Source organism: Zea mays, chromosome 4, assembly GCF_902167145.1.
Source record: "Zea mays cultivar B73 chromosome 4, Zm-B73-REFERENCE-NAM-5.0, whole genome shotgun sequence".
Taxonomy (NCBI): domain Eukaryota; kingdom Viridiplantae; phylum Streptophyta; class Magnoliopsida; order Poales; family Poaceae; genus Zea; species Zea mays.
In genome coordinates, this window is record NC_050099.1 from 186,167,084 (window position 1) to 186,192,246 (window position 25,163).

At 48.9% G+C, this 25,163-nt stretch overlaps 1 protein-coding gene across 1 annotated transcript; it reads right to left on the bottom strand.

Annotated features, from left to right (window-relative positions):
• Positions 1-14,003: 14,003 nt before the first annotated feature.
• Positions 14,004-15,502, bottom strand: LOC100274617 (uncharacterized). The gene is made up of 2 exons (NM_001148961.2): positions 15,024-15,502; positions 14,004-14,377 (listed from the first exon to the last, which is right to left on the bottom strand). Exons 1-2 carry the CDS (start codon positions 15,323-15,325, stop codon positions 14,206-14,208), a joined length of 474 nt encoding a protein of 157 aa, NP_001142433.2. The 5' UTR covers positions 15,326-15,502; the 3' UTR covers positions 14,004-14,205.
• Positions 15,503-25,163: the final 9,661 nt, after the last annotated feature.

Here is a 25,163-nt window from a genome sequence, read left to right on the forward strand (position 1 = left end):
TTTTCAAGATTTGAAATTCTCTCCCCTTGTTCCAAATGCTTTTCCTTTGACTAAACAAAACTCCCCCTAAATGAGATCCTCCTCTTAGTGTTCAAGAGGTTTTTGATTTATCATTTTTGAAATACTACTTTCTCCCCCTTTAGAACATAATAAGATACCAATTTGAAATTGACCAATTGAAAATCTCCAAAAATTTTAAAATTAGGTGGTGGTGCGGTCCTTTTGCTTTGGGTTCATATTTTCTCCCCCTTTGGCATGAATCGCCAAAAACGGAATCATTAGAGCCCAACGAAGTACTTTCTCCTCCTTTGGTCATAAAATAAATGAGTGAAGATTATACCAAAGTTGGAGAGATGCTTGGAGTGACGGCGAAGTATGAGTAGTAGAGTGGAGTGGAAGCCTTTGTCTTCGCCGAAGACTCCAATTTCCTTTCAATATACCTATGACTTGGTTTGAAATACACTTGAAAACACATTAGTCATAGCATATATAAAAGAGATATGATCAAAGGTATACTTGTGTGCTATGTGTGCAAATTAGCAAAAGAAATTCCTAGAATCAAGAATATTGAGCTCATGCCTAAGTCTGGTAAAAGATTGTTCATCAAGTGGCTTGGTAAAGATATCGGCTAATTGATCTTTAGTGTTAATGTATGAAATCTCGATATCCCCCTTTTGTTGATGATCCCTAAGAAAATGATACCGAATGGCTATGTGTTTAGTGCGGCTATGCTCAACGGGATTATCCGCCATGCGGATTGCATTCTCATTATCACATAGAAGAGGAACTTTGGTTAATTTGTAACCATAGTCCCGCAGGGTTTGCCTCATCCAAATCAATTGCGCGCAACAATGGCCTGCGGCAATATACTCGGTTTCGGCGGTAGAAAGAGCGACCGAATTTTGCTTCTTTGAAGCCCAAGACACCAAGGATCTTCCCAAGAACTGGCAAGTCCCCGATGTGCTCTTCCTATTAATCTTACACCCTGCCCAATCGGCATCCGAATAACCAATTAAATCAAATGTGGATCCCCGAGGGTACCAAAGCCCAAACTTAGGAGTATAAGCCAAATATCTCAAGATTCGTTTTACGGACGTAAGATGTGATTCCTTAGGGTCGGCTTGGAATCTTGCACACATGCAAACGGAAAGCATAATGTCCGGTCGAGATGCACATAAATAAAGCAATGAACCAATCATCGACCGGTATACCTTTTGATCCACGGACTTACCTCCCGTGTCGAGGTCGAGATGCCCATTTGTTCCCATGGGTGTCTTGATGGGCTTGGCATCCTTCATTCCAAACTTGGTTAGAATGTCTTGAGTGTACTTCGTTTGGCTAATGAAGGTGCCCTCTTGGAGTTGCTTGACTTGGAATCCTAGAAAATACTTCAACTCCCCCATCATCGACATCTCGAATTTCTTTGTCATGATCCTACTAAATTCTTCACATGTAGATTCGTTAGTAGACCCAAATATGATATCATCAACATAAATTTGGCATACAAACAAATCATTGTCAAGAGTTTTAGTGAATAAAGTAGGATCGGCTTTGCCGACTTTGAAGCCATTAGTAATAAGGAAATCTCTAAGGCATTCATACCATGCTCTTGGGGCTTGCTTGAGCCCATAAAGCGCCTTAGAGAGCCTATAGACATGGTTAGGGTACTCACTATCTTCAAAGCCGGGAGGTTGCTCAACGTAGACCTCTTCCTTGATTGGTCCATTGAGGAAGGCACTCTTCACGTCCATTTGGTAAAGCTTGAAGCCATGGTAAGTAGCATAGGCTAATAATATACGAATTGACTCGAGCCTAGCTACGGGTGCATAGGTTTCACCAAAATCCAAACCTTCGACTTGTGAATACCCCTTGGCCACGAGTTGAGCTTTGTTCCTTGTCACCACACCATGCTCATCTTGTTTGTTGCGGAAGACCCACTTGGTTCCTACAACATTTTGGTTAGGGCGTGGAACTAAATGCCATACCTCATTCCTTGTGAAGTTGTTGAGCTCCTCTTGCATCGCCATCACCCAATCCGAAACTTGGAGTGCTTCTTCTACCCTGTGTGGCTCAATAGAGGAAACAAAAGAGTAATGCTCACAAAAATGTGCAACCCGAGATCGAGTGGTTACCCCCTTATGAATGTCGCCGAGGATGGTGTTGACGGGGTGATCTCGTTGGATTGCTTGGTGGACTCTTGGGTGTGGCGGCTTTGGTTCTTCATCCTCCTTGTCCTCAACATTTGTATCTCCCCCTTGATCATTGCCATCATCTTGAGGTAGCTCATCTCTTTGATCTTCTTCTTCATCAACTTGAGCCTCGTCCTCATTTTGAGTTGGTGGTGATGCTTGCATGGAGGAGGATGGTTGATCTTGTGCATGTGGAGGCTCTTCGGATTCCTTAGGACACACATCCCCAATGGACATGTTCCTTAGCGCGATGCACGGAGCCTGTTCTTCACCTATCTCATCAAGATCAACTTGCTCTACTTGATAGCCGTTAGTTTCATCAAACACAATGTCACAAGAAACTTCAACTAGTCCTGAGGACTTGTTAAAGACTCTATATGCCCTTGTGTTTGAGTCATATCCCAATAAAAAACCTTCTACAGTTTTAGGAGCAAATTTAGATTTTCTACCTCTCTTAACAAGAATAAAGCATTTGCTACCAAAAACTCTAAAATATGAAATATTGGGCTTTTTATCAGTAAGGAGTTCATAGGATGTCTTCTTGAGGATTCGGTGTAGATATAACCGGTTGATGGCGTAGCAAGCGGTGTTGACCGCCTCGGTCCAAAACCGATCCGGTGTCTTGTACTCATCAAGCATGGTTCTTGCCATGTCCAATAGAGTTCGATTCTTCCTCTCCACTACACCATTTTGTTGTGGAGTGTAGGGAGAAGAGAACTCATGCTTGATGCCCTCCTCCTCAAGAAAGCCTTCTATTTGTGAGTTCTTGAACTCCGTCCCGTTGCCGCTTCTAATTTTCTTGATCCTTAAGCCGAACTCATTTTGAGCCCGTCTCAAGAATCCCTTTAAGGTCTCTTGGGTATGAGATTTTTCCTGCAAAAAGAATACCCAAGTGAAGCAAGAATAATCATCCACAATAACTAGACAGTACTTACTCCCGTCGATGCTTATGTAAGCGATCGGGCCGAATAAATCCATGTGTAGGAGCTCCAGTGGCCTGTCGCTTGTCATAATGTTCTTGTGTGGATGATGAGACCCAACTTGCTTTCCTGCTTGGCATGCGCTACAAATCCTGTCTTTCTCAAAATGAACATTTGTTAGTCCCAAAATGTGCTCTCCCTTTAGAAGCTTATGAAGATTCTTCATCCCAACATGGGCTAGTCGGTGGTGCCAGAGCCAACCCAAGTTAGTCTTAGCAATTAAGCAAGTGTCGAGTTTAGCTCTATCAAAATCTACCAAGTATAGCTGGCCTTCCAACACTCCCTTAAATGCTATTGAATCATCACTTCTTCTAAAGACAGTGACACCTACATCAGTGAATAGACAGTTGTAGCCCATTTGACATAATTGGGAAACAGAAAGCAAGTTGTAATCTAATGAATCAACAAGAAAAACATTGGAAATGGAATGGTCGGGTGAAATAGCAATTTTACCCAAACCTTTGACCAAACCTTGATTTCCATCCCCGAATGTGATAGCTCGTTGGGGATCTTTGTTTTTCTCATATGAGGAGAACATATTCTTCTCCCCTGTCATATGGTTTGTGCACCCGCTGTCGAGTATCCAACTTGAGCCCCCGGATGCATAAACCTACAAAACAAGTTTAGTTCTTGACTTTAGGTACCCAAACGGTTTTGGGTCCTTTGGCATTAGATACAAGAACTTTGGGTACCCAAACACAAGTCTTTGACCCCTTGTGTTTGCCCCCAACAAACTTGGCAACTACCTTGCCGGATTTGTTAGTTAAAACATATGATGCATCAAAAGTTTTAAAAGAAATGTCATGCTCATTTGATGCACTAGGAGTTTTCTTCTTAGGCAATTTAGCACGGGTTGGTTGCCTAGAGCTAGATGTCTCACCCTTATACATAAAAGCATGGTTAGGGCCAGAGTGAGACTTCCTAGAGTGAATTTTCCTAATTTTGCTCTCAGGATAACCGGCAGGGTATAAAATGTAACCCTCGTTATCCTGAGGCATGGGAGCCTTGCCCTTAACAAAATTTGACAATCTTTTAGGAGGGGCACTAAGTTTGACATTGTCTCCCCTTTGGTAGCCAATGCCATCCTTAATGCCAGGGTGTCTCCCATTATAGAGCATACTTCTAGCATATTTAAACTTTTCATTTTCTAAGTTATGCTCGGCAATTTTTGCATCTAATATTGCTATATGATCATTTTGTTGTTTAATCAAAGTCATGTGATCATGAATAGCATTAATATCAACATCTCTACATCTAGTACAAATGGAAACATGCTCAACACTAGATGTAGAGGGTTTGCATGAATTAAGTTCAACGATCTTAGCACGCAAGATATCATTATTATCTCTAAGATCAGAAATTGTAACATTGCAAACATCTAGTTCTTTAGCCTTAGCAATTAAATTTTCATTTTCTACTCTAAGGCTAGCAAGAGAAATGTTTAATTCTTCAATCTTAGCAAGCAAATCATCATTATCATTTCTAAGATTGGGAATTGAAACATTACAGACATGTGAGTCAACCTTAGCATTTAAACTAGCATTTTCATTTCTAAGGTTGGTAATAGTGTCATGGCAAGTATTTAGCTCACTAGATAATTTCTCACATTTTTCTACCTCTAGAGCATAAGCATTTTTAACCTTAACATGCTTTTTATTTTCCTTGATTAGGAAGTCCTCTTGGGAGTCCAAGAGGTCATCCTTTTCATGGATGGCACTAATTAGCTCATTTAGTTTTTCCTTTTGTTCCATGTTAAGGTTGGCAAAAAGAACGCGCAAGTTATCCTCCTCATTGCTAGCATCATCCTCATCACTAGAGGTTTCATATTTAGTGGAGGATCTTGATTTTACCTTCTTCCTTTTGCCGTCCTTTGCCATGAGGCACTTGTGGCCAACATTTGGGAAGAGGAGTCCCTTGGTGACGGCGATGTTGGCGGCGTCCTCGTCGGAGGAGGAGTCGGTGGAGCTCTCGTCGGAGTCCCACTCGCGGCACACGTGGGCATCGCCGCCCCTCTTCTTGTGGTACCTCTTCTTTTCTTTCTTCTTTCCCTTCTTGTCGTTATCCCTGTCACTGTCACTTGATAATGGACATTTAGCGATAAAGTGACCGGGCTTACCACACTTGTAGCAAACCTTCTTGGAACGGGATTTGTAATCCTTCCCCTTCCGTTGCTTGAGGATTTGGCGAAAGCTTTTGATGATTAAAGCCATCTCCTCATTGTCGAGCTTGGAGGCGTCAATTGGTTGTCTACTCGGTGTAGACTCCTCCTTCTTCTCCTCCGTCGCCTTCAATGCCACCGGTTGTGCTTCGGACGTGGAGGGTTCATCAAGCTCGTTGATCTTCTTGGAGCCCTTGATCATACATTCAAAGCTCACAAAATTCCCGATAACTTCCTCGGGGGTCATTTGAGTATATCTAGGATTACCACGAATTAATTGAACTTGAGTGGGGTTAAGGAAAATGAGTGATCTAAGAATAACCTTAACCACCTCGTGGTCATCCCACTTCTTGCTCCCGAGGTTGCGCACTTGGTTCACCAAGGTCTTGAGCCGGTTGTACATGTCTTGTGGCTCTTCCCCTTGGCGAAGTCGAAAGCGACCGAGCTCCCCCTCGATCGTTTCCCACTTGGTGATCTTTGTTAGTTCATCACCCTCGTGCGCGGTCTTGAGGAGGTCCCAAATTTCCTTTGCATTCTTCAACCCTTGCACCTTGTTGTATTCCTCTCTATTTAGAGAGGCCAAGAGTATGGTTGTGGCTTGGGAGTTGAAGTGCTCGATTTGGGCCACCTCGTCCTCATCATAATCCTCATCCCCTACGGATGGTACCTGTGCTCCAAACTCAACAACATTCCATATACTTTTGTGGAGTGAGGTTAGATGAAATTTCATTAAATCACTCCACCTAGCATAATCTTCACCGTCAAAGGTTGGCGGTTTGCCTAATGGAACGGAAAGTAATGGAGTATGTCTAGATGTATGAGGATAGTGTAAGGGGATCTTACTAAACTTCTTACGCTCTTGGCGTTTAGAAGTTACGGAGGGCGCATCGGAGCCGGAGGTCGATGTTGATGAAGTGTCGGTCTCGTAGTAGACCACTTTCCTCATCCTCTTGTGCTTGTCCCCACTCCGATGTGGCTTGTGAGAGGAAGATCTCTCCTTCTTCTCTTTGTGGTGAGAAGAAGATTTCTTCTCCTTCCCTTTGTTGGAGGAGCTCTTCTTCTTCTCCTTCCTCTTGGTGCGGGACTCTTCCGATGAAGTGCTCCCGTGGCTTGTAGTGGGCTTTTCGCCAGTCTCCATCTCCTTCTTGGCGTGATCTCCCGACATCACTTCGAGCGGTTAGGCTCTAATGAAGCACCGGGCTCTGATACCAATTGATAGTCGCCTAGAGGGGGTGAATATAGCGAAACTGAAATTTACAAATATAAACACAACTACAAGCCGGGTTAGCGTTAGAAATATAAACGAGTCCACGAGAGAGGGTGAAAAACAAATCGCAACCAAATGGAGAGTGTGACACGGGATTTGTTTTACCGAGGTTCGGTTCTCGCAAACCTACTCCCCGTTGAGGAGGCCACAAAGGCCGGGTCTCTTTCAACCCTTCCCTCTCTCAAACGATCTCACGGATCGAGTGAGCTTTCTCTTCTTAATCACTTGGAACACAAAGTTCCCACAAGGACTACCACAAGTTTGGTGTCTCTTGCCTCAATTACAAGTGAGTTTGATCGCAATGAAAGAATCAAGAAGGAAGAAAGCAATCCAAGCGCAAGAGCTCGAAAGAAACACAAGCAAATCACTCTCTCTAATCACTAGGGCGTTGTGTGGATTTTGGAGAGGATTTGATCTCTTTTGGTGTGTTTAGAATTGAATGCTAGAGCTCTTGTAAGTAGTTGGGAAGTGGAAAGCTTGGATGCTATGAATGGTGGGGTGGTTGGGGTATTTATAGCCCCAACCACCAAACTTGACCGTTGGTGGAGGCTGTCTGTTCGATGGCGCACCGGACAGTCCGGTGCACACCGGACATGTCCGGTGCCCCAGCCACGTCACCAGTGCCGTTGGAATCTGACCGTTGGAGTTCTGACTTCTGGGCCCGCCTCGATGTCCGGTGGCGCACCGGACATGAACTGTTCAGTGTCCGGTGCGCCGGTATGGGCGCGCCTGCCTTCTGCGCGCGCTGCGCTCGCATTTAATGCGTGGCAGGTAGCCGTTGGCGCGAAGTAGCCGTTGCTCCGAGGATGCACCGGACAGTCCGGTGCACACCGGACATGTCCGGTGAATTATAGCGGAGCAGCCTTCGTGAAATCCCGAGGCTGGCGAGTTCCGGAGCAGCGTCTTCATTGGAGCACCGGACACTGTCCGGTGTACACCGGACAGTCCGGTGAATTATAGCGCGCCGGTTCTGGATTTTCCCGAAGGTGACGAGTTAGAGTTGGAGTCCTCTGGTGCACCGGACACTGTCCGGTGGTGCACCGGACAGTCCGGTGCGCCAGACCAGAGGAGCCTTCGGTTGCTCCTTTGCTCTTTTTGTTGAACTCAATACTTGGTCTTTTTATTGGCTAAGTGTGAACCTTTTGCACCTGTATAACTTATACACTAGAATAAACTAGTTAGTCCAAAGATTTGTGTTGGGCAATTCAACCACCAAAATTATATAGGAACTAGGTGTAAGCCTAATTCCCTTTCAGTTTTCCATGTAACCACTCTTTCTGGCACTTCCACATAGGATTAATTTGAGTGACACCTCATAGTAAATGCACATGGCAGTCAATTTGCAACTTCTTGCAAATCATTCGAACTCAAAGGTTCAGTTTTAGTACGTGATCCTGAGCCTGAATGCTTACTGCATTCATTATAATTTCCTGGCATTCTTTTTGGTACTTGAAATCTCCCCCTAATGCCTAGAAAAGCTCATGATTCAAGCAAGCGTACGGGCTGTAAATAGATTCTCATGAAGAGATTCTAAAACTTAATGATCGACAGAGAAGGAATTCTCACATAGATCCCTAGCTTTCTGTGTGCCCATACATGTACGCTGCGGTGGTGAGATTGGGAACATACCCAATGTACGCATGGGAAATCTTTCATGGATTCCCACGTACTAAAAACATAGGGGAACTTATACATGTAGTACATGCAGTTAATCACAAGTCAGGAGCGTGCAAAACTTCCTGACTCCAACCATAACTAGTTGGAAATGACAATTCATTGCTGATGGTCATTAATGATCTAAAATTTTCGAATCTATCACAGATTCATCATATCCTTTATGGATATCATTCTGAATACCAAGACAAACAATCACCATTATAAGTACATTTGGTAAATTCAGTAGTGTGGAGGCTAATGTGCTCAAACTTGAGACATTATTGCTTAATGGTCATGTGTTGTCCGAAGGACACACTTGAGGTCATCATATAGATGCACCAAAAAACCATATAAAGCCTTCAATGTCCATACAATCTCTGTAATGAACCACACTCGTTCCTTTGAATCAATTCAAAGAATTTAACCAATTTAGATCAGATTTTAAGATAAGAGGGACTTAAAATCTCATTTCCGATGATACTCAAGTATCCATCTTATGGAAAAACATGACCAAGAGAATTGTCCATAACTTTTCATTTCTTCCCAATAATGAAATTACCAATTCAGTCTTACCCAGCATGGTAAGTATCATAACATGAAAAGTTATAACATATGCAACACTTTGTATGGGAGGATGTATGTATAATACAGTCCATAAGAAATGTTTATCCATCACTATCACCTTGTGTTTCCACATGATAGTCATTTTATGGATATCTCTATAATTTGGTAAGATAAATTAGGATATATCAACACATCCTTGATACTTCCAATACCAAAGGGGATATGATAATAATATATCATGATATCGCGCGAAGCGATTGTTAAAATATTCTTTCCTCTTTCCAAAGGAATATGAGAATATTTTGTTTCCCCACTTATAGAGTTTGTGGCTCAATTCTCCACATTGCATGTTTCTTCCTCAATTGGAAGAATCCCTGTACAAGTTTGCACAACTCAGATCAATGAGTCTTCAACTCCCTTTGATGAGTTGGTTCAATTCTAATCGATGAGTTTGTTCAACTCAAATCACATGAGTGATCAACTCCAATCGATGAGTTTGTTTAACTCAAATTCATATGAGTTTTTACACTCAAATCACATGAGTGTGTTCAACTCACATCGCATGAGTTGAACCTATCACAACATCAATTATGAGATTATACCAAATCTCATGCATCATTTAAATAGTACTCAAAAGCAAATCATCTAACAAAGTGGTCTTCTCTTAGAAAAAGAAGTGTTGTTACATGATTAGTCCAAATCATGATTTACACAACTATCCACAGTCATCATGTCAGATGGAAGATTGAAGTACACTTCATATCTTAGCTTTCATGAGTAGTATGCATCTATTGGGATTTCATATACAAGATTAGATGCATGGGCATACAACACTATATCACGTATAGTGTAATGACAAAAGAGTTTGTCATACTCATTGCCCTTTCCTTTTTAATGTGCTTGTATATTTGCTTTCAAGCAAAATATATGAATACAAAGTGTTAGTCTACAACATAATGTAGACACATACTCATAAGTCCACAAGTCTTATGATTTTCTTTGCTATTCATTTTGGGCTTGCACATCAGGCCACAAAAGCACATTAGTTCTTTTCATAAGAACCACAAGAGAAAGGGAGCATCTCACTTCCTCCAAAATAAAGAAGTGAATCCCCATATTATGCAAAGATGAAATGAACATATCCAATGAACATTAAGGATAATTAAGCCCATTAGGCGAGTTCATCAAACTCTATTAAATAATTATCCTCCAAATGGCTTAACCATTTTTGTTTGCTGTTGCAACTTTGCCGCAAAATATATCATATCTTTATATGTTGGAGAATTCTAGGTATCACATACAGTGTACCAAAATATTTCTGAAAATTGGTGGACACAATGTAGATAATCTCCATGAAACAATGGAGTAGATCTCCCAATAGTGGGCAAAACTTTTGCTGCCTGAAAGCATGGTCTCTGGGCTGATATATTCAAGAAACATACCGCAGCCAATGCTTAGGACTCCACTACCCTGTGCTTGACCAAACTTTCAAAAACAAAATGGTAATCACCATAAAGGTGAATAACCAACATCAAGTCTCCTACATATCTACTTGGGAGAACACATAGGTAATCATCATAACCATATGATGTAGACCTCTTATTGATGGACAAATAACATTTTGCTGTCTAAAAGCTTGGTCTCTAGGCAAATAAATTCCAAGAACTTATTGCAGCCAAAGCTTAGATCTCCATCATGTGTTTAAATATCCCAAGTTCAAGATATGTGTCATATTTTGCAAGAATTCATCGTTTAATTAAGTATAACTTAAATAAAAGAATTCTTTTAGCAGTCAGCATGACTGCAGCGTCCAGCCTGGCTCTATAGCCCGCGACGCCTGCATGGTCCGTGATCTTTTGGGTAGCACGTATAGGTAATCATCTCGAAAGATGTAGACCTCATAGTGATAGGCATTTCAAATGCAGCCTAAAGCACGGTCTCTGGGCTACTAAACTCTATAAAGAATTTAGCGCAGCCAGTGCTTAGGACTCCATCACCCTATGCTTTTCCAAAAATGCAATATCATTTTGCATGGGGACCATTAGTTTCGACTTAATTAATGTGCTATGTTTTCTATGCAAACATAAAAGAATGCGAAAACAAAAGCAAGTCGAAAATATGTGAACTATAAATGTAAATGAAAATAATTCACTAACAATAAAACAGATAAGTATATATCTTCAGCAATCTAAATATTCAAATTTAGATTTTAAATGCTGATGGAAATAGTAACTAAACAAACAGAGAGTTGAATACGTAAATATGTAGAAAATAAAATAAACAAAATGAGAAGGACGATCGTGGCCCAATTTGGTTGAGTCAGCCCATGTAGGCGAGATGCCCCAGCGCCAAACCATACGGCTTCCTTTCTGTCTAGCGCCGCCGCCACCAGAAAATTGCTCGCCCGCCGTGCACGTCTGTGCATGCCGCGTGACCGGCCTGCGTTGGGGCTGAGGCACTCACCAGCGTGGCCGGGGCCGGCGCGCCCGCGAGGCTGCGGCGGCGCCCTGCCTGCTCGCGCTCGTCCGCGTGGCTGCGGCGGCGCCCTGCCTGCTCCTTGTGCCGCGCCGGCAGGGAGCCAGGACGCGCAGCCGCGCCTGTGACCGGGTCGCGCTGCCGCGCCCGCGCCGAGGCCCAAACGTCGAGGACCAGCGCTAAGTGGCCCGCCCCTGCCGGGACCGAGGCCGAGGCCGGCCGCGCCCGCCGTTGCCGGATCCGCGCCGGCGGTCGGCGTGGCAGGGACGTGCCCGCTTGCGCAGAGGAGCAGAGCGCCCGTTCAGGCGTCCGCCCGTTGACGGCCGAGCGTCCGTGCCCACGCTGGCAACTGGTCGCGTCCGAGTCGAGGGACGACCGCAGCGTGCCCGCGCCGGGGCCGCGCCGTCTGCGCAGGGACTTGCGCTGGGGGGTGCGCCCGCGGCCGGCATGGCCGAGCCGCGCCAGCGCCGGGCTCCCGCGCTACGCGCCCGTCGTGGGCAGATCCGGCCGAGCCCGTGCCTGCACAGGAGACCGCGCCCGTGCAGAGGGCCATCCCGCCGCCTTGGGCCGCCTCGCTGCGCCCATGCACGAGCCGAAGACCGACGCCGCGGGCGGTGTCTGCGCCGCGTCTGGTGTCCGGGCGTTGTCCGACGTTCGTGCGCGCCCGAAACGCGCCCGCGCCGGGGCTGAGTCGCGCCGCCGCGCCTGCGCTGTGAGCCGGTCGTGCCGCGCCCACAGCCGGCGTGGCCAGATCCGTGCCCGAGACGACCGGTGCTCACCGTGGCCGCGATAGCCCTGATGACGTCCGGCTTTGATGGTGATGTGAGTGGTAGTTAATTCGAAATAGAACCATAGGCATCGTACCTTCTACTTCTTTCACCAACAGCGAGCACTTGTTCCCTCTAACAGGAAAAAAAAAATTCTCTGATTTCTTGAGACAGTGCTGATAACGTGTTATAACTCAGTGGCTAACCCAGTGGAGAGAGACAAAGAGAAACGACAAATGACCGGACTGTCCTTTATTGCAGGGGTTATGTTTATATAAATATGAAGGGTTGAGTTTCCAAGGGGTGTGTCGCTTGGGAATTATATGTCGTACCCTTTGGATTGATCACAAATACAATAATTTGTAACAGATGCATTCAGGAACTGAGGAGCGGACGTCGCAGCCAAGTGGGACGCCACGCCATATGCCCGTGCGGCCATGCCAACGTGCTGCGCGGTGCCCCGGCGGGCCGCGCCTCGGCACGCGTCCACTCCAGTGAGCACGGCAGACGCGACGCCTGGCAAGCAGAGGAAGCAGTAGACGGTAGACCACTACTCAACTAGTAGAGCTTCAAGACTTGCTCGTGCAACAGGTAATCCAAACGTTTGTTTGCATGCACACCGAGGCGCTAGATTCGGACCGACAACACGAGGCCGGGCCGATCCACATGACGAGGGTGTCGGCTTAGACACAGCTCATGTGGATGATTTTATTGACCCCATGAGACGGTAGGCAACTTAACATATCACAACTTGGATGGGAATTCAGTTCACTCTTCCATATGCGCCTGTTGTTCCAAAAACATCCAGGCAGAAGTTCTGGGAGCTATTTTATGGAGGATTTAGGAGAATAAGAATAATCATGTCTTTAGAGGAGAGGAGTCTGATGTTCATATAATTCTTGCAATGGTACTTAGTGATATAAACATACGGCGCCATCGTTTCCCCCGAATGCGCGAGGGGCTCTGTCCTAAGATGGTGTGAGCATGTAACTATCAACTGTCTGTTCTTAATTTGTTTCGCATTCCGGTCGAATGATTTCAATTGATCAATGAAAGGTGGACGTCGTCCTCCACTTTCTTAAAAAAGAAACATAGCACAGCTTATGCAACTAGTACTAATATATCTAACGGAGAATTCGAGACGCTTGATGCCTTGATCAATGTCTTGCTACGATAATGATACTGACAGTCGACAACTCAACATACTCAGTTAGATGCTACATCAAATGAGTTGCTGGTGTGTCATGCCGCCGGCGTACAAGAGCGGCGTTCCAAACTAGTGATGGCAGTGGGAAGATCCCTACGAACACTTGAGGAGGAGAATATTTGTTTCTCATCCTGGTACACCGGAGAGTACCTAATATATGGGGCAAACCTAACTAAACATCCTGTTACCCTATGAAATCTGATTACGTTACAGGTGAACCAAACGCCATCGAGGTTGGGTTCGCCGTTCTACTCGGTCATGTCCGGCGGCCACCGTCGTGTGCTAGTGTGTGTCAGCAGACCTGCCGCTGATGGCCTGTTGCGGCGGCCGTGCAGCGCAGCTGTGGTTGACTGGTTGTCCTGCTCCTGCTGGTGGGGCGACCGACCGATTGATTGCATCGAGACTGATAAGATCACGGGCGTCTCACCTGGTTCTAGACCACACCAGACCACACCGTCAGTCTAGAATGTGCAGCGCATGCGCCGCGCACGATAACATTAACACCACGCACTTGTCCTATTGTGTTGCGCGCCACACCAGAACACACCACACCGCTTTTCTTCTCTGTTCTGTAGAATGTGCTCCCCTCATCTGGGAAAGGAAAGGAAGGGAAGGGAGCAGATCGTCAAATTCTGCAGCACAACCACAGCCCTGTCCGCGTGACAGCACAATGCGAGCGAAACCAGGCAGATGCGACGCAAACAGAACCCGGGTCTCTCTTTTTCCTTTTTTTTCTTTTTCTTTTGTTTCGACATAGAATAGAACGCCATGTTTCCAGAGTTACATGCATCAATCACCTGATAATAAAATCACTGACGCATTCATCACTGCCGGAACCCAGAGCCAGAGCTGTACTATGCACAGACGCTCTGGCATGGCAGAAACTACCGGGCCGATCGATCCATCCGGCGTCGCTGCACTGCACCTCCAAGGCCACCCCGGCTAGGCGGCGGCCACGGTCTCCCCGCCGCTGCCGGACTGGTCGGAGCCGCTGGCGCCGGACACGGACGGGGCCTCCTTGATGGAGGTCAGTGAGCAGCAGGTCTTCTCCATGCGCTCGTCGTACTCGATCCGCTTCTCCCGGCACTCCTGGCTGCAGAACGCCACCTCGCCCCTGCACGACGCGGACAACAGGATCCAACTATCATGTCATTTGCACCATCTTTTTAACAAATCTTAACCTTCTACTCCATGATCCAAGGGGGGATTTTTTTAAAAAAAACCCTGCGGTAGATTTGGGATTGTGACAGCTGATTAAAGAACTGATGGGTTGGATTGGATGGTTCCAGGTGGCGATGCTTACATATCACAATCAACCAACAACTCATATGATTGGTCACCTAGTATAGTATGTCTACTTGGAGTAGAGTGATGTACTCGCTAGTGTAAAATATGCGCACCTACATGATGCATCGAACTAGTAGTTATTCGCGACAGAAGAATTGACAGGGCGGCGGAAGGAAGATTCGTATCAAATATTCCTCCCAGTAAAATAAATAAAACAGGGGGGGAATTAGATTCACACAATCCCCCGGTACGAAGTCACGAACTAGCTAGAACGAACGTGTCGAGTGGTGATGGAATGGATCGGATGGCAATTAATTAATTAATTCGCAAAAGGAATCGAAGGACTTGGACACGGAGCACAGTAATCCGATAGACCGGAAGAGATCGCAATAATCCCCCCCAACTCTAGAGTGGAAAAGTTGCAGTCCCACGTAAAAGCAGCGTGAAAAGACGGACGGACGGATTGGAGCAACCTGTAGATGAAGGTGTCGTGGCCGGGCCCGAGGCGGCGGCTGCATCGGCCGCACGCCTTCAAGAAGGCCGCCGTCTCCACCGCGGCGAATGAGCCGCCGTAGTAGTAACAGTAACCCACCGGCATGGCGCCAGCGGCTCCCGTCCCAGTGCCGGCAGCCGGCAGCGAGGCGGCGCGCCGCTCCTGGCGCCCCTGCTTCGCCGCCGACGGCACCGTCACCATGCTGGGCGTCCGCGGCAGCGCCCTGCTCCTCGGCCGCTTCCCCAGCGCCGTACCGGACTCGATTCGCTCGGCGGGCTCCATACCCCCCTCTTCTCCTGTACGCGGCCCTCCGCGCGCTGTGGTTCGAGATGGGCGAGATTTGGAGAGGTGGTGGCGGAGGGGCGAGGGAGACTGGTGGGTGCGGCCGTGCGGGGGAGGAGGGGTTTTGCGGAGGAGCGGCGCATAAAAAGGAGGCGGAGCGGAGCTGCGGAGCAGAGCAACGCATGGGATCTGGGATCTGGTCTGGACCGACCGATTTGTTGCCCCAGAAAGAATCTCTTGGATGCTTCCATCTGGCGCGCGAAATGGTCCGCCGTCTGTGACTTTTAACCCGCGGTTTACGGCTTCCGGCTGTAAATTCTGCTGTTTACACCTGTGCTGTGCTGTGTCGGGCGCCAGTTGTGGGCAATGTGCATCTGACAGTGGCAGCAGCTGCGCAAATACTTTTGTATCACTGCGCTGCGTATGTTGCAAGGCCTGCTTTTTTTATCATAAATAAACATATTGGACACGGGATAGGACAACAGGGGACTATCGATTGCTATGATACAGTTTGGGACCATCCAATCGAAGTAGGAAAGAATTCAGGTGCCGTTTGGTTCACATATTTGTAACGTAATGGGTAACGGATAACGTTAAATCATGTTTGTTTTAGTCCAACCGTAATCAGATACCACACTAAAATTTGATACCAGCCTATTCAAATTTGTTACCGCCAGTAATCGAGCCGAAACCATTACCATTACCATTTGCGTTACATTTTTTGAACCAAACAGCACCTCAGATAGGATTTTTATATAGGGTGTGCCACAACAAAATTAAAATGACGATCTCTATCTTCAATTTTCCTATTTGGGAATTTATGTGCAAATGGTTGAAATGGATCTCTAATAATAATAATATATGCTCTTCGAATTGCATCATGATCATTAGCATGGTAGTTTGCAATATGTTGCCTTCACTTGGATCATGTGGAAGACGGCTGGCATCATAAAGTGTTGGCGGTGGTGGTGCAGATACCATTGGATTCACAATAATTTCTTCATTTATTCTCTCTTCCTCTTGTTTTTTAGTGTCGACACAATAAACTTATGTTTCTTAGCAGCATGATTGAAAAAAAGGCAATATCTTCCTGCTTCTTCATATTTTAGTCACTAGTGAATCAGCCGAGAGGCGCGATGTACTTGCGCACACCTGTACGCGGGGAAGGGCACCTCCGCGCGAGCGTTAGTGAGCGCAGGCAGTAGGCGTTGCATGCAAGCCTTGCAGGATGCCGTTGCAAGATGTAGTTGCTTGAAGTCTTGAAGACCGAGCAAGATGCGTTGCAGACTTGCAACCTTTGCAGGACCGGAGGGGTGAAGGCTTTGGAGCCGACTGAGCAGGATGCTGGTGGCCATACGCCAGCCGCCAGGAACTGAGGAACAACCGCGCACAGTGCACTCGCCAGGAACTGGGAACAGGAAGCCCATTAGCCGAACGCTCGGGAGGGAACGTCGGGCGTCAGCTGAACAGGCGAACCAGGTGGCCGGGTGGGGTCCCTGGTGGGCCTGGCTTAGGGTGTGCCAGGGCCCACCCGGACCCCCCTGTAGGTCCGCCCCTGCAACAAATAAAGGCAGCATGCATGAACTCTCAGAGACCCTTGGCTGCAGTGCCAACCCACCCGGCACGCTGCGACGCACCAAGGGCAATGGAAGGAAAAGCCGGGTATTTCACCTCAGCATGCACCCTTCCGGTCTGCCATGGGTCTGCACACCTGATGCTGTCACCGTGCACCCAATGCAACTCCAGAGCTTTCTGTACGGGAGGAGATCATAGTTCGTTCAGATATCTTTTCCTACTTTCCCACGACGTTCAAAACGAGGACAGAGAGAGAGAGAGCGATTCAAGTGCTAGTGTGTGTCAGTGTGTGACCGTGAGAGAGACAGAGAGATATTGACCTTCAGAGCTGATCTCATGTCCCACTCACTAGACCAGTGCAACAATTTAGGCAGATTTCACCCCAGTACTCTTTTAAACTGTACTGTTTGTAAACTAAAGTTTGGATATAAGTATAAATAATCTAATGAAGATAGTCTTATCGATGGCAAGTCTGTTTTTTTGATGCGCGTGCAGCGCAATTGACCTAAGCATGCTTCCCTGATAATTCAAGCACATAGGAACCTCATTAGAATTACAGTGACGATGCTATGGCACCATATCCCAGCCTTACTCGTAGGCGTCACATGGCGGAGCAGGCAGGGGCGGATATGGTCCTAGGGCCACCTCAGCCGTGGCATGGGGCGCAGCACAAAAATCCTCTTATATATATGTCTTTTTTCAACCAAAAAATCTAGCTCAAAATACATTTCAGCCTAAAAATGTGGCCCAAAAGACGTCCTGCTTGCACGGATTGAGCCTAACGCTGGCGGTCTCTCTCAGTCGCTTAAGTCATGAGAACATAGACTCTTTCAATTATTTCGCAAACCTGCGCGGCTGCGTTTCCTATGTTGCCAGCGGCGCAGCCGCCTCCATTTAGTCTTCTATCGCTCTCCACACCTTCAGGCTCTACAAATTCGGCAAGGGCACAAGGCAGCAACCTCCGAGGTGGCCGGGCGGGTTCTGACTCAGGCATCCGCCACCGCCAGTCCAGCCTCCACCTCCACCTCCACCAGTTCGCCTCTAGCGTCCCTGTAGCAATGACGCGTGCGGCCTGCACTGGCGCTGCACCACTGCCCAAATCTACCCCTGCCATTACATCTGAGCGGCAAGCGCTGTGTGCTGAGTTATTGTTCCCAAACGTCTGATTCCTTTTCCCTATCTGCCACAGTTCCATTGGATTGTTTTAAATCTTACTATCTCTAAAGTGCAAAAAATTAAAAGACGAGTAGTACATCGTTATATTTGTAGAGTGGCCCGGGGCGTTATTGTTGAGAAACCCTAATGAAGGGTTATGTGGGCAAATACCGAATATGCCCCTAAGGGCGATCAAGTCTCTATATATAGAACATGTACCCCCTCATATGGAATAGAGAAGAAAAAGAGGCCAGAGGCCCAACCATATATTATGTGTCTCGTGTGTTCCTCTGTCGTCCTTCTGGGAAGGGAGATGAGTCCTCTACAACTTCTCGTGCCTCTACTGCTGACGGGAGGGAAGGGAGCGGATCTGGTGATCCGCGGTAATGTAGTTCTCAACACGTTATCAACACGCTTTACCTCAATGTTGCTGCGAAATCAGATCTGCATCGACTCTCCGTCAAGACGGCAGGTCTCTCGGCCTAGCCGAACTGTCATACGCGACAGACTTCGATTTTTCCTCTACGTAATCGAACAGTATGTTTATCTGCTAATGTGCATGAACTATGATCCGTGCCCGACGAATTTGCTATCGCTGTCGTGGTGTTGCGTCCGCTCCCGCGACAGCTAGCCCACGTTGGAAGGCGCGCCCGCACCTGGACCACGCTACAGCCGTGCCATGCGCCAGCAGCCGTGCCAGCGTTGGGGCCACGTCGCCGTCGGAGGAGTGCAGAGGGTTGCATGCGCTCATGCGTTGAGCAGCACTAAAAACGGATCCACTAGCAAAGGCTGAGAAACACATGGAGCGTTGAAAGAGTCAGGAGATACCACTAGCAAAGGCTGAGAAACGCATGGAGCGTTGAAAGAGTTAGGAGATACGGTCGCTCCTTGTCCTTGGTCCTTGGAGAGAGAACGGTTATATCTGCCATGACGCCCAACCGCCTTCACATGCGCCAGTCACGTTGACCGAGCCGAGGGGAACCACGGTTCCATGGCCACGTCACAGTGCCGGCCACATTGCTTACGGTATCAGCCTTGCAGCACTTGAATTTTATTAAAAAAGTTCATGAAATGTGTGGTCGTGCGTGAAGGACGGAATAAAGAAAGATGTGCAGTGAAATCTAATACTGCACGCATGCATGTGCACTTTTTGTCGCAAATAACAAATAAAATAAAGCATACATTATGTTACAATTTGTACTTTATTTAATTATTTTCTGTTATAAAAAAATTAGTAAAAATTGTATGCTTAAGTATAGAAAATTGCCTCCTTACATTTGATGTGCTATGTTGATGCATTAATTATGGTATTTATTTTCTATTTTTATTTCCCGCAGTAGATAATAGCAGAAATTATTAAAAATGCTTGTGAGAGCTATGTTGCACATCTTGTATCGCTCTAAATATTTATATTATGTTGAGCTTTTGGACTCATGTCGAGCGATTAAATTGTATAGTGGGTACTCGGACGCACCGATGAGGTTGCGTTATTAATCGGCCGGATTTTGGCGTTGGCTAAGCATTGACTGCGCTCTAGCAACAACACGCAGTATTTGTGTCGTACGAACTTGGTTGCGTCATGTGATTGCTATGTCGCACTCTCGTTTAATCGGACCGCTCCCGTTGAGTCAGACCGCCATCGCCGAGTCGCGTATTTTTCGCATGCCCAGTAGGCACTGTCCGTCTGCAGTGGTCATCGAGTCACAATTGCGCCTGTTGCACACGTTGCATGGACTTATCGTGTACCCCGATTACCGAGCCCTAATTGTGCATGTTGCGCTTATTACGAAGGCTTGCCATACTGTCGTAGCCCTGATGGCCGCACACGCGTTGACGCATGTCGGCGTTTCGAGACCGGGGGGTCCCTGGGCCGACGAGTGAAATGTCGCCGCGTGCCCCAGCCCAGATGGGTCGACGCGAGACGGAGCGCGAAGGGGGGAAAAGGCAGCCGGAGCGAGAGAGAGAGAGAGAGAGGTAGAAATCCCGCGGCCTTCATGTTTGTCCCGCGCCCAGGTCGGGTGCGCTTGCAGTAGGGGGTTACAAGCGTCCACGCGGGAGAGGGAGCGAGCGGCCTCACGCGAGCGCCTGTCCCGTCCTCTTCCCCGCGCGGCCAACCCTCTGTATGAGGGCCCTGGTCCTTCCTTTTATATGCGCAAGGAGAGGATCCAGGTGTACAATGGGGGTGTAGCAGAGTGCTAACGTGTCTAGCGGAGGAGAGCTAGCGCCCTAAGTACATGCCATCGTGGCAGCCGGAGAGGTTTTGGCACCCCGTTCGTGTGGTGTCGTGGCCGTCGGAGGAGCGCTGGAGCCTGGCGGAAGGACAGCTGTCGGGGCTGTTGAGTCCTTGCTGACGTCCTCTTGCTTCCGTAAGGGGGCTGAGAGCCGCCGTCGTCATAGAGCGTGCGGGGTGCCATCATTACTTTTCTGGTGGAGCGAGCCAGATGGGACGCCGGTCTTGTTCCCCGTAGCCTGAGTCAGCTTGGGGTAGGGTAATGATGGCGCCCCCTGTTGACGTGGTCGGTCCGCCCCCTAGGTTGGGCGATGTGGAGGCTCCTCCGAGGTCGAGGTCGAGTCTGTCTTCCGTGGCCGAGGTCGAGTCCGAGCCCCTGGGTCGGGCGAGGCGGAGACCGTCGGTGTGGGGGATAGATATCCCCTGGGTCCACTAAAGGAGCAAAAGACCTCACGAAAGGCCCAAGGGCCCATTAGATCGTAAGGTCATTCCTTCGTGGGCCTGAGGAGAAGCGACCAATAAAGCAAGGAAGACGTAAAGCTGGATTGATGCAAACTCGGACGACCCATAAAATCAAACGAGTAAACGGCAACGGAGATCCGACTTTCCCGCGCTGGAACCCCCCATGCAACGGAACCACGCGAGGATAAGTCGGCGAGAGTTACGTAGAGATAAACTCCAAAAGGTTCACTACTTTTCAGCTACTTGTTGTTATCATATCCACATGTATTGCCCCACGGTCGAGTATATAAGGCCTAGGGGGCACCCCTTCAGATCGATCGACCCTACCTCATCTTAGCCACCCACTTCAACTCTCGAAGCCCTCAACTCAGAGAGCTCTCTTGTAACTACACTCATACATTCACCAGGACGTAGGGTATTACGCATCTCCAAGCGGCCCGAACCTGCAAATCTTGTCCATTGTCCCTCGTGCGATCAACACGAACCATTTTGCTACAGTTGTCGACACCGTCCTACTCCTAAAAACACCTCGAGGGGCAACCCCGGGTGTGCGGTCGGACCCAAAACACCGATAGCTGGCGCGCCAGGTAGGGGGTGTGTCGACGATTGAAGCTAGCTCAATGGCCGTCACCTTCCACAGCAAGATCACCATGCGTCCCGGATCCATATTCCGCTTCGGGACGATCTCATCCGTGGCAGACGAAGAAGGAATTCTACACCGCCTCGCGGATCTGACGGAACAGAAGTCTCCTCCAACAAACTCCGAAAATGCTGGAAAGACGCTACCTCTGGCTCTTCGGAAAAAGATCGTCTCCAGGGAGGCTGGAGCTAGAAGCTCGCTGACCCGGAAGACCCCGCTGCCTACCTCCCCGACGAAAGAATGGACGCAGATCGCGAGGAAGAAGGAGACTAGGGAAAAGCAAGTCGTTCTTTCCGTTCCTCCAGCCTCAAAGGAGAACAGAAAGAAATTCGCCACGACAACAGCGCCATTCTACCCCGACGTCCTCTTCATCGGGAGAGTGGAATCGCCCGCCGTCTCTGACGACGAACCGACCGTACCTGGAGAAGAACCACCTCAGCGAGAATCCCGCCGACGGAGGAACCGGCGCAGGAACGTTCGACGACATCACGCAGCCGGTGAACGGGATCCGGAGCAACCTGTCTCGCGAGACGAGGTCTCGGAGATAGGAGAAACTCCGGAAGAACGCGTCTTCAGAGAACGAAGGAACTCCCGACGACGCGATCGCCGGCGAACTCAGGAGCAAGCCGAGCAGGACGCGAGGCAACGCCGGGAGAATCCACTCTTCGGGTGCAATCTGAACCCCGACTTCGCCCGAGCTATGAACACACCAAGCGAAGTCGGAGGCGTATTAGCTCGGATAGCTGACGGACTCCCTCGGACTCCCGATGCTGAGGGCTACCGACGGCTGTTCACTCAGGCAGCCAACCATCTTCTACCGCTCGCCCACCCGCCGAACGATCTACGACACGCCATCAACAGTCGCCGAGACGCGCGAAGCTCCATCAACGCTTCGCGCGAACGGCGGCATGAAAATGAAATTCGCCGACGGGAGGAGTACGACAGGGATCATGGCATCCCGACTCAGAGTCAGGCCACCAGGACCGAGTCGGCGACAGCTTCAACTGGCGGTACCACCCGGGGACGGTCGAGGAACCACAATCACAACTCCCCTCCCCGGGACAGACATCGTCTCCGACGACAGGAGGACACGTGTGGAGTGTCCGCCCTTACTCCACGCCTTAGGGCCATTCAATGGCCTCCCAACTTCAAGGTATCCAATGTTGACAAATATGAACCTAAGCAGGATCCAGGGGGTTGGCTGGCCGTCTACACCACCGCTGCTCGGGCTGCCGAGGCATCCGAGGACGTCATGACCGCGTATCTGCCTATTGTCCTTGGGCAAGATGCGCTACAGTGGCTACGACATCTACCCCGACATTGCATCGACGACTGGGGGGACTTCAGTCGACGCTTCACCGCCAACTTCCAGTCCCTCTCCGACAAGCCGGCACAGCCATGGGACCTCAAATCCATCAAGCGCCAAGGGGATGAGACTCTCCGGTCATACCTTAAAAGGTTCCAGACCATGAGAAACCGCATCCCCGAGGTCACAGAAGCGGCTGTGATCGAGGACTTCTACAGAGGATCCAACGACTCGGCTTTCGTCCGAGCCATACTACAGAAGGCGCCGACTACCTCCGAGGAGCTGTTCCGGGAAGCCGACCTCTACATCACCGCCGACGAGCGGGCCCAGGACCTCATCGGAGGAGCAAAACCTGCGCCAGCAGCTCCACGACGTGAAGCGAACCAGCAACCCGACAAACGATGGGAGAAGAGGCCTCGCGAGGAAGTACATGCCGCTGGACCACCTGCCTCTCGCGCCCGAGGAGGACCTCGTGGAGGCGAGCGCACGCTGGACGACATCCTCGACGCCCCGTGCCCGTAACACAAAGACATGCGCCACACTCTTCGGAACTGCCGGGACTTCAAGCACTCCGTCGGACACGGCCGACCCTTCCAACCTCTACCACCTCCTCCGCCGAGGGGAGGACCGGACGAACCGCGACAACCCCATCAGCAGGAGGAGGGAGAAGGAGGAGCCTTCCCACGCGTTGACAGGGAGGTCAACGTCATCTTCGGCGGACATGGGTCGCAGGAGAACAAAAGGCAACAAAAACTCAACGACCGCCAGATACTGGTGGCGACCACCGGTCCTCCCGCCCCATACCGGTGGTCGGAGCACCCCATCACTTTCACTCGGGAGGATCAATGGCTTAACTTCGACCATCCAGGCAAATATCCGCTTCTCGTCGATCCAGTGATCCGAGAGAGCCGGGTAAAGAAGGTGCTAGTGGACGGGGGAAGCAGCATCAACGTCACCTTCCCCCGGACACTCCAAGGCTTGGGAGTTCGCCTCAAAGAGCTCCACGAGTCGAACACTCCTTTCTTCGGCATCGTGCCGACGGAAGGGGAATACCCGCTGGGCCACATCTACATGCCAGTCACCTTCGGAACTCCGGAGAACTACAGAACCGAGTTCCTGAGGTTCGAAGTGGCGAACTTCGACTGCGGGTACAACGCCATTATCGGGAGGCCGGGGCTAGCCAAATTCATGGCTATCCCCCATTACACGTACATGATACTGAAGATGCCCGGGCCACGGGGAATCATGACTGTGCGCGCCGACTTCCAAGGCGCCGCAGAATGTTTCCGAACGGCCATCCAGGCAGCCCTCACCACCAAGCCGTCGACGGTTCCCTCAACACCGGCGAATTCTAAGCCTGAGGAAGACCTCGCCGTACCGGCAAACGAAGCTCAGGCCGTGACCTCTATGCGGCCGACTGAAGAAACCAAGCGAATCAACCTGGGGTTCGCTGATGAGCGCAAGACGGCCATCATCAGTTCCAGTTTGAATGACAAATAGGAAAGCGCGCTCGTCCAGTTCCTGCAAGATAACCGAGACGTATTCGCATGGCAACCTGCGGATATGCCGGGAGTCCCAAGAGAACTGGCCGAGCACAAATTGAAGGTCTATCCCCAGGCGAGGCCGATCCGGCAAAAGTTACGTCGTTTCACGCCCGACAAAAGAGAAGCCATTCGTGCCGAGTTAGCTCGCCTGGTCGCAGCTGGGTTTATTAGAGAAGTGTTGCACCCCGAGTGGTTAGCCAACCCTGTTCTTGTACTCAAAAAGAATAAAGTGGATTGGCGCATGTGCGTCGACTATACTGATCTCAACAAACACTGTCCGAAGGATCCCTTTGGGCTCCCAAGGATAGATCAGGTGGTGGACTCTACCGCTGGATGCTCTATACTGTCTTTTTTAGATTGCTATTCTGGATATCATCAGATTAGTTTAGCAAAGGAAGACGAAGAAAAAACGGCGTTCATCACTCCGTTCGGTGCTTTCTGTTATACCTCCATGCCGTTTGGCCTCAAAAACGCTGGAGCGACTTATCAGAGAGCTATTCAAACATGCTTAGCCGATCACTGGGGCAAGCGTGTGGAAGCTTACGTAGATGATGTGGTGATCAAAACAGAAAATTCGGAGAACTTCATCGAAGACTTACAGCTAGTTTTCAACAGCTTGAGAAGATATAGATGGAAGCTCAATCCTGAAAAATGTGTTTTCGGGGTACCAGCCGGAAAATTGCTCGGGTTCATCGTCAGCAACCGGGGAATTGAAGCTAATCCAGATAAGATTGAAGCTATCATGAAGATGGAGGCCCCTCGATCACAGAAGAAAGTTCAGCGACTCACTGGATGTATGGCCGCTCTAAGCAGATTCATATCCAGGCTGGGAGAAAAGGGTTTGCCATTATACAAGCTACTCAAGAAGGTGGACAAGTTCCAATGGACTTCAGAAGCACAAGAAGCTCTAGATGCACTAAAGAAAT